Here is a 10,528-nt window from a genome sequence, read left to right as displayed (position 1 = left end):
TATCGGGCCCACATTTTGGTTCCGGAGCCCGGTACAAACTTGTTATAGTTTTTGAAACATAACTGTGAAGTTTGGTGAAAACGGAGTTTATTTGATGTGAGTTGGACTTCCGATTGAAGAGTTATGAACTTTGAGAGTTCTTGATGAAAATGTTGAGCTTTGAGGTTTAATTCATGATTTTACATGTTATTTTGATGATGTGATCGCACGAGTAGGTCCATATGATGTTTTTGAGTTAGTATGCACACTTGGTTTGGAGTTCCAAGCGCTCGGGTGAGTTTCGGGTAGGTTCCGGGATGTCTTAGGCTTAATAACATAGTTGTTACAGGTTCAGAGAAGTGGAAGGCCTCTGAACAAACCAGTGCGGTCCGCACAAAAAGGAATGCTACCGCGGAGGGCTTGTGCGGCCGCACTGGATTTTGTGCGGACTGCGGTGAGGGCTTTGCGGCCGCACTAGATTCTGTGCGGTCTGCGGTGAAGAACATTTCACTGGTCTGACTTCAGAAGCCTATATCATTTGATCTACAAGGAATTTTGAGATGATTAAGAAAGAAAGTTGTATCCTTTCGTTTCTAGTTTCCAGAAAGGTAAAGAAATCACAGTTTGGACATCTGTAGAGAAAGTTATGACCAAAATACTAAAACATGTCACTGCAGTCCACATGGGAGCTAAGCGGCCGTAGTTGATTTTTTGCGGTCCGCATAGGGCATCTGAGAGTAGTATATTAAGATGGAATTTTCAGTTATTTTTCATTTTTGAAACCCCAAAAACATAAGAGACGATTTTTCAAATAACTTTTTTTCTCCAAAACATTGGTAAGCGATTTCTAACTCATTTTCTTCAATCATTAACATCTTTTCACATGATTTCAACTCAAAATCAATGATTTTCATGGGGGAAATTGGGTATTTTGGGTAGAACCTAGGTTTTTCAAAAAGGTGGGGATTTGGACCTCGATTTGAGGTCCGATTTCAAAACAAATTATATATTTGAGTTCGTGGGGGAATGGGTAATCGGGTTTTGGTTCGAACTTCGGGTTTTGACCATGTGGGCCCGGGAGAGATTTTTGACTTTTTGGATAAAACTTTAGAAAACTCATTTTCATGCAATGGGGTTGATTCATTTAGCGTTTATTAATGTAATTAAGTAACTTGTGGCTAGATTCGAGCGAATTGGTGGTGGAATCAAGGAGTAAAGCTATAATTGAAATGTGAATTGTGCTCGTAGCATCGAGGTAAGTGTTTGGTCTAACCTTAGCTTGAGGGATTAGGAGTGTGTCTTATTTGCTATATGTTAATTGTGGAGTACGACGTATAGGCATGGTGACGAGTATCTATATGTTGTTGTCAAGCATTCCCGTGAGTCTTTTATTATAATTGTTATGACTCCGTTGAGGTTTATTGCGCTTCATATGTTATTATCACCATTGTTCCATTGCTGGGGTGTTTGTTTGATATTAATGATCCCTTGCTGGGATGTTTGTTTTGAGAGTATTGTTCCCTTGCCGGGATGTTTGTTTGATATTATTGTTCTCTTGCCGGGAAGTTGTTATATTGCTCTTGTTCCCTTGCTGGGATTCCTTGTGGTTATTGTTGGCTTGTAAATGGGAGCGGGTGGTATGTCTACCACAAGATATAATGAAATGGGTGGTACGCCTACCACAAGATATAATTAACTGGAAGCGGATAGTATGACTACCACAAGATATAGTGAACTGGAAGCAGGTGGTACACCTACCACAAGATATACTGAACTCGGAGCGGGTGGTACGCATACCACAAGATAAATGAAATGGGAGCGGGTGGTACGCCTACCAGGAGATAAATGAAATGGGATTGGGTGGAACGATTGCCACGAGATGTAGGAAATGGGATCGGGTTGCACGCCTGCAACAAGATGTGAAAAGAAAGTGAAATCTTCCTTTGTTTTCCTTATTCTTGTTAGTGGTTGATTTTGATCCCTTATAATTCTCTTGATATTCTGTTTTACCTGTTATTCCCCGAAGCATGTTCCCCCCCTCCTATCCTTATTTGCTTATTTCTGTATTTCTTTTCCGCTGTATATATATTTGAACTGCACAGATTTATTTGGTAGTCTGGTCTAGCCTCGTCACTACTTCACCAGGGTTAGGCTGGACATTTACCAGCACATGGGATCGGTTGTGCTGATACTACACTCTGCACTATGTGCAGATCCCAGAGCAACTTTTGGACCGTAGTGTGGAGGCTACCTTCAGTCCACGCGGAGATCCAAGGTAGACTTGCAGGCATCCGTAGGCCCTGGCGTCTCCTCTATTCCTATTTCCTGTTTCATTTTCCTTTTACTCAGAAACAGTGTATTGTCTTTTCTTCGGACTTTGTATGTAGTAATCTCTTAGACCGTCTGTGACACTGTGACACTGGGTTTTGGGTGCGGTAGGTTTTAAGAGTTGTAATTGATGCAGATTTCAGATATTTAATTGTTATTTTCTGCTTAAAATTTGAATTTCTGCTGTTGCCACGTTATCGTCTTATATTTGTTAAAAAGAGATAATTGGTTAATGAAGTAATTAGATTAAAGGTTTGGCTTGCCTAGCTCACATTAGTAGCGCCATCACGATTCCCGAGGGTGAAAAATTCGGGTTGTGACACCAATTTATTGTAAATTTAGACAAAAAGAGGTAGATAATGAGACGGAAAAATGAAGGAAAGCTCTAGTTGTGTGTGTTATTGGGGAAGTACCTGGGTACAACCAGATGCATAGATACATTTCTCAAATGTGAAACTCAGTTGCTGAACCTGATCTATTCCTCCATGAAGAGGGATACTACATTGTTAAATTCCAAAGTCTAAGTGATTTGCAGGAAATTCTGTATGGAGGGCCATATACAAAAGGAACTAATAGTGTTCAAAGCCAGCTCTATACTAACAAGCAGGGGGAAAGTTCAGGTGTTAGGAAAACAGTTGAGACCAGACTACTCCAAGAGGGTGTTTCAATAAGTAAGTGTTTCAATGCTTTACCTGCAGAGGAGCAGAGAGTTACAAATCCTAAACCTCCAGATGCAGGAGGTGGAGCTGGAGTAAATCAATGACTTGGTTATTTTGGAACATTAGAGGGGTCAATAAGGGGTATAAGCAGAAAGAGTTAAAGCAATACCTCAAAGAAAATCATATTAAATTAACTGCTTTTTTAGAGACTAGAGTTAAAGAAAATAATGCACAATGCATTGCTAGCAAGGTGGTTCCTAAATGGCAAATACATTCTAATTATAGAGATGCAAAAAAGGCAGAATATGGGTGGTTTGAGATCAAAAGATGTATACGGTTCAGATGCTTAAAGAGACAGCTCAATTACTTCACTGCCAAGTCATTAGCAAGCAGAATGGAATGAGGTACCTACTTACAGTTGTGTATGGATTTAACAAAATTGAACAGAGAAAAGAATTGTGGAATGATTTGCAAGTTTTTGCTCCAAGAAGTAATACCCCATGGCTCATATGTGGAGATTTCAATGCTCTCCTATATCCACAAGATAGGAAAGGGTCCCCAGTTACTTTAGCAAAATTACAAGATTTTACAAATTGCTACAACAACTTATTACTCAGTGAGATTCCATGGGAGAGGTGACTATTATACATGGACTAATAAGCAGCAAGGTACAGATAGAGTTTACAGTAGACTGGATAGAGAAATAGCAAATGATGAATGGATGTTACAATATGGACATCTAACAACTATCTTTGGAGAACCTTTCATATCATATCATGTGCCTATCCTTATTCCATTCAGGCCTCCCCAAAATCACATTAAGGTACCCTTTAGATTCTTTAATATATGGGCAGACCACATAAATTTCAGACAGATTGTTGATGAAGGGTGGTCAGAACTGAAACAGTAGGCAGTATGAATAGTGTGTGGCTGAAACTAAAGCATTTGAAACCTACTTTCAAACAGCTTAATTCTGAGGAGTTCACATGTATTGTTGAGAAGATATCTAAAGCTATAACCTCACTGAAAGAAGTCCAACAAGCAATACAAAATCAGTACTCTAATGTATTGGCTGATTAAGAGAAGATGTGCTTAGAGCAACTAGAAAAGTGGTCATTGATAGAAGAAAGTGCAATGCAACAGAAATCTAGAGCTACATGGATTAAGTTCGGTGATTCAAACACAAAATACTTCACAGTTGTGATGAAAGAAAAGCAGCAGCAGAAACAGATCCTGGAAATTACTTCTCTGACAAGAATGAAGCTACAGGATCCCAGGGCTAATAAAACAGAATTTGCTGATTTTTATAAGTCCTTGATGGGATCAGCTGCCACTACCTTACCTACAGTCAATATGCTGGTGATGAGAAATGGACCTATTATCTCACCTTCAACAGTAAGAATTGTGTGCCACGGTTGCAGACACAGAAATATGAAGCCCTTTGCTTAATTGGAGATCACAAAGCCGCAGGAATAGATGGATACAATGCTATATTTTTCAAAAAAGTCTGGCCTATCATTAAAGAGGAAGTATGTGAAGCAGTAAAGGAGTTCTTCATCACAGGGGTCCTATAAAAAGCCATTAATTGCACTACACTGACCTTGCTACCAAAAATTGCAAATCCAAGCACTGTGAAAGATTATAGACCAATAGCTTGCTGCACAATGCTATACAAACTAATTGCTAAAGTCTTGGCTGGGAGACTTCAAAAAATCATGAGCTTCATTATCTCAGAGGCACAAGCAGGATTCATACCTGGGAGAAGAATAGCTGATAACATTATCTTGGCTCATGAGTTGGTTAAATCATATAGCAGGAAGCACATCTCCCCTAGGTGCATGATCAAAGTGGACTTACAAAAAGCTTATGACTCAGTGGAATGGGCCTATCTGGAGCAAGTTTTGGAGGGGTTGGCTTTTCCTGAAAAGTTCACAAAGTGGATAATGGTATGTGTCAGAACTGTCAATTACACTATTTTGCTCAATGGGGAAACTGTAGAACCTTTCAATGCTGTTAGAGGCCTAAGACAAGGAGATCCAATTTCGCCTTCCTTTTTGCAATTGCAATGGAGTACCTAAGCAGGCTATTCAATGAATTGCAACAGGACAAAGGATTCAAATATCATCCTAGATGTGGAAGACTACATATCACTCATTTGAGCTATGCTGATGACCTATTATTGTTTGAAAGAGAAGACATAGAATCAGTAAGGAGACTTCAAAATTGCTTACTGATATTCTCAACAGATTCTGGACTACAAGCTAATTTAGCTAAAAGTGATATATATTGTTGAGGTATGAAAGCCAAAATTATAGAAGAAAATTTTCAATTGCTGGGCTATTCTCAAGGACAACTCCCCTTTAAGTACTTGGGGGTACCATTGGATACCAAGAAGTTGACTTTGATGCAATGGCAGCCACTCATCAATACAATAGTGGCAAAAGTAACTTCTTGGACAGCAAAAATGCTATCCTATGCTGGAAGGTTTCAACTGATTCAGACAGTGCTATCTGGAATCCAATCCTACTGGGCTCAACTCTTTTCCTTGCCTTCTAAAGTGATCCAAGTGATTGAAGCCTATTGTAGAAGTTACATGTGGTCGGGGGGGCCCCCCAATGAAATCACAAAGAAAGATCTCATTGCTTGGGACAAAGTCTGCCTTCCTAAATCTATAGGAGGTCTGAACCTAAGCAACATACAAGTGTGGAATGTAGCTGCTACTGCCAAAACATACTGGGACCTGTCACACAAACAAGACAAACTTTGGATCAAGTGGATACATACCTTCTACATAAAAGAACAAAACTCAAAAACTATGCCTATACCAAAGAATGCAAGCAGGATGGTGAGGAAAATACTGGAAGCAAGAGATGTTGTTCATCAACTCCAAAGACCATTGGACGGGAAAAAAAGTGTTATAAAATAAATTTATCTCCAACTGATACAAACATATCCTAAAACTAACTGGAGGAGATTAATGTATCAGAATGTTGTTAGACCAAAAGCTATAATCACTATGTGGCTACAATGCCAAGGAAGATTACTAACAGTAGACAGGCTGAGAAAATAGGGCCTTAATGTGAATGATATATGTGTCGTATGTCAATCCAATAATGAGACAAGAAACCATATGTTTGCTGAATGTAAGTATGATAGATAGCTATGGGAAAGATTGACTGAGTGGGCACAACTTAGAAATGTAGTGTACAATACTTGAAGCGAACACATCTAGTTTGTTTGTCATTATTCCAAGGGGAAAACTGCACCAGCAAAGCTCCTCAAGATGATCTATGTTGAATATATTCATATTCTGTGGAGGGAAAGAAATCAAAGGATCTTTGAAGACATTCACAAAGATCACAATAGCATGGCAAGAGAGATAGCCTGTATGTGTAATTTTAGAGCAATTGGAAATGTAAAGAGTCGAGTGCAGGAACTCTTGTTCTAGATAGAAGAAGTAGATAGTATGACTTAGGTGCTTTGGTAGTCATGATTTTTGTGTATTCTGTTCTTCTGATCTAGCTGGCTGGGAATTGGCTTGCTATGCTTTGTAATGTTGATACTGGTGATTAATAATAAATTTTAATTACCAAAAAAATACAATTAAAATATAATAACATAGATATACATACACTACTAGAAACCTGGGAATTACTGACCAAAAATTTGCGATCAAAGTTGGTTAGTCAAAACAAGCGACCAACGTTGGTCGCTAATGTGGAGAAAATTATTAAATAATTATTTTAAATAATTTACCAACCAAGGTTGGTCTCTTTTTGGTCGGTAAAGTGGTCAACATGTTGACCAAGCTGGTCAGGCTTGCTTGGTCAAAGAAATATTGAAATTAGCGACCAACTTTGGTCGCTAATGTGGGACCAAGTTATAACATTTTAATAATTATATTATTATTTAAAATATTTTATCAAATATAAATAAATATTATTTAAAATTAGCGACCAACTTTGGTCGCTAAATTTTAATTCTGGATAACTAGCGACCAAAGTTGGTCTCTTTTCAGGTCAACATTGGTCAAAATTAAAAATCACTTTTATATTGATCCTAATTAGTATATATAATTTTTCATCAAATATATCTGTGTGTAAATTAATTTATCGACTTATAACCTACTTAGATGCATTGTTGAATATTAAAAACAAAATGTCTCGATTATATCAATTAATCTGTTAAAATTGATTCATCGACTTATAACCTAGTGATGAATGAATGTAATTCATTAACTCTGTTATAATACAAATAATGAATACAGTAGCATATACTATAACATGCTATATATGTAGTTAAAAGTGTTATATATATATATATATATATATATATATATATATATATATATATATATATATATATATATATATATATACACACACACACACTATACTATATACTATAACAAGTTATATATACGTTATAGTATTACAGTGAAGTATCTCTATGTGTGTGTGTGTATATATATATATATATATATATAAAAGAATATGAAGCACTAGGAACACAGGATCCCGTTCTTTTAGGGATTGATACACTTGTAAATTGATTCATCGATTTATAACCTACTCAGATGCATCGTTGAATATTAAAAACAAAACATCTCGACTTATATCAATTAATCTGTTATAATTGATTCATCGACTTATAACCTAGTGATGAATGAATGTAATTCATTAACTATGTTATAATACAAATAATGAATATAGTAGCATATACTATAACATGCTATATATGTAGTTAAAGTAGCATGAAGTGTGTGTGTTATATATATACACACACTAACATATACTATAACAAGTTATATATACGTTATAGTATTATAGTGAAGTGTCTGTGTGTGTATGTCTATATATATATCACTTTGTAACCGTATATATATAAGAACATGAAGCGCTAGGAACACAGGGTCGGGTTCTTTTAGGGATTGATACACTTGTAAATTGATTCATCGACTTATAACCTAGTGATGAATGAATGTAATTCATTAACTATGTTCTAATACAAATAATGAATACTATTATATCAATTAATAGAATAATATTATATTGGCTTATCAATTCATTTATTATTCGTACATAGTAATGTATAAGATTGATCATCAATTACAATTTAACGACCTGACCGATCATTTTGAGCTCTAGCGCATCATTCAGTAGTTTGAAGCCATGAGCAACTTCACTTCAGGTATTGTGATTTGTACACGTGGTTGGAATTTAATTTCGGGAAATTCGGAGTTGATTTGGAAAGAGAATTCTCATTTCGGAAGCTTTAAGTTGGAAGAATTGACTAAGATTCAATTTTTGAGTAAACGACCTCAGAATTGGGATGCGAAGGTTCCAGCAGGTTCGTATGAGGATTTCGGACTTGGGCATATGTCCGGATTGGGTTTTGGAAGACCCGGGAATATTTCGGCACCTATTGTTAAAGTTGACATTTTTGGAAGAATTTCATAAGTTGGGTTATAGTGCATTTCAATGTTATCGATATCCATTTGGGATTTCGAGTCTGGGAATAGCTTCGCATGGTGATTCTGGTATTGGGAGCATGACCGAAAGTCAATTCGGAGGTCTGTAGGTCGTTTTGTAGTCATTTGGCTAAAGATAGAAATGTGAATGTTTTTGAGAAGTTTGACCGGAAGTGGACTTTTTGATATCAGGGTTGGATCTCGATTCCGGAAGTTGGAGTAGGTCCGTAATATCAAATATACTTGTGTGCAAATTTTGGGATCAATCGGACTTGATTTGATAGGTTTCAACATCGAATGTAGAAGCTTGAAGTTCGAAAGTTCATAAGGTTCGAATTGGGGTGTGATTCATGGTTTCGGTGTTATTTAGGGTGATTTGAGGCCTCGAGCAAGTTCGTAAGGTGTTATGAGACTGGTTGGTATGATTGGTCGGGATCCCGGGTGGATTCCGGATGGTTAACAGATCAATTTTGAAGTTTGAGGAAGAATTGAGGCAGTTGATATCTGGTGTAACTGTACCTGCGAGATTTTGGCCGCAGGTGCTGAGCCGCAGAAGCAGCCATAGGGGTCGCATATGCGGTTTGGGCGAAGAAGTGCAGTGACCGCAGGTGAGGAACTTTAACCGTAGATGCGGGTGCGCATCTGCGCTGAGAAGACCGCAGATGCAGATTTTTGGCTCTGAGCCTGGGACCATAGAAGCGGCACGTGTGCCATAGAAACGGGGACCGCATGAGCGAAAAGGCTGGAGGCAGTGAGCTTTCTTTAAAAATCGAGTTTTGGCTCATTGCCACCCATTTTCACTTCAGGTTGGATGATTTTGGAGCTTTTGGAAGAGGGATTTTCTTCATCTATGTCAAGGTATGTTGTTCCCACCCATTAGACGTTAAATACATGGTTTTGTTACGGATTTGAGCATGAGAATTGGTAGCAACTTGGGGTTTTGGTGGAAAGACCTAGAATTGGTATTCTTGGATTTTAACCACGATTTTGGGCATGAAATTGAGAGAAAATTTTATATTTGAGTTCGTGAGGTCATGGGTAAACTTTATCTTCGAAAGATTTTGGAATTTGGGCACGTGGGCCCGAGGGAAATTTCATCAACTTTTCGAGTGGAGTTAGTATTTTATATAAATTGAATTGTTATGAGTATTAGGGTACATTTTCATTGGTTTGCCCCCCATTTGAATAGTTTTGGATCGTTTGGCTCCGATATGGAGGCTTAAGCGCATTCTGGAATTGGGATATAGGCTTCGGAGCGAAGTGAGTCTCCTTTCTAACCTTGTAAGAGGGAATTGTCCCCATAGGTGAATTAATTGGTTATGTGTTTCTATTTGTGGGGGCTACGTATGCACGAGGTGACGAGAGTCCGTGCGTAATAATGTGTAAGTTCGGGTAGTCTAGGACCCAAAAGCATGCTATACTTGGAATATCTGTAATCTTATTAACAGTTGAATTTCTTAAATCCTATCGAATTGGTAAATGAATTTCTAAAAGGATTAAACTTCATTTTCTTAAATCGCTAAAAGAGAAATAGCTTTTATTTGGATAAACGTTCCCCGATATATTCTTAATTGGTTGTTTGAATGTGTGTATCTATGTGTACCCGCGTAGCATGTATGATTCGCGAGCGGGGTATTTGTTTATTTATGTTGACCGCGTCGCATGTATGATTCGCGAGCGGGGTAATAGATGTATCTATGGTTCGCGTTGTTCGACCCTCAACAGTGCATATTGTACATTTATGTTGGATCGGGTCGTACGACCTCGGCATGGTATGCACATGCTTGTATTGTCTGCCTGAGATTTATAAATGTTGATATTTGGCTTTCCTGGCCGGATATAAATTGATAAAAGATGATGAAAAGCAAATCTTTGGAAATCCATTATTATTTGAGAAGTTGTTTACCTGCTATCCGGCTTTATGATTTTATAATTGCTTTATAAAATCTATGATCTCCTCCCATTTTTACAAATATTATTATTGGACCACTAGTAAGTGTCGAAGTCACCCTCTCGTCTCTACTTCTTTGAGATTAGATGGGATACTCATTGGGTACACGTTGTTTTTGTACTCAAACTACATTTGCTGTGC

General features: G+C 37.6%; 2 protein-coding genes across 2 annotated transcripts; both read left to right on the top strand.

Annotated features, from left to right (window-relative positions):
* The first annotated feature begins 4,052 nt into the window (after window positions 1–4,052).
* Window positions 4,053–4,540, top strand: LOC107809448 (uncharacterized). Its single transcript, XM_016634083.1, has 2 exons — window positions 4,053–4,325; window positions 4,388–4,540. The coding sequence occupies exons 1-2, from the start codon at window positions 4,053–4,055 to the stop codon at window positions 4,538–4,540; spliced, it is 426 nt and encodes a 141-aa protein (XP_016489569.1).
* Window positions 4,541–4,681: 141 nt separating this feature from the next.
* LOC142165792 (secreted RxLR effector protein 78-like) lies at window positions 4,682–5,044 on the top strand. Its single transcript, XM_075224165.1, has one exon. It carries the CDS (start codon window positions 4,682–4,684, stop codon window positions 5,042–5,044), a length of 363 nt encoding a protein of 120 aa, XP_075080266.1.
* The last annotated feature ends 5,484 nt before the right edge of the window (window positions 5,045–10,528 follow it).

Source organism: Nicotiana tabacum, chromosome 11, assembly GCF_000715075.1.
Source record: "Nicotiana tabacum cultivar K326 chromosome 11, ASM71507v2, whole genome shotgun sequence".
NCBI lineage: Eukaryota > Viridiplantae > Streptophyta > Magnoliopsida > Solanales > Solanaceae > Nicotiana > Nicotiana tabacum.
This window is presented reverse-complemented; position numbering and strand designations above follow the sequence as displayed.

Bases quoted from the DNA above. Each gene is read 5' to 3' on its own strand.
- LOC107809448 (XM_016634083.1), top strand. From the start codon at position 4,053: ATGTGCTTAGAGCAACTAGAAAAGTGGTCATTGATAGAAGAAAGTGCA. The intron at 4,326-4,387 runs GTGATGAGAAAT...CCACGGTTGCAG, and splicing joins TACCTACAGTCAATATGCTG to ACACAGAAATATGAAGCCCT.
- LOC142165792 (XM_075224165.1), top strand. From the start codon at position 4,682: ATGAGCTTCATTATCTCAGAGGCACAAGCAGGATTCATACCTGGGAGA.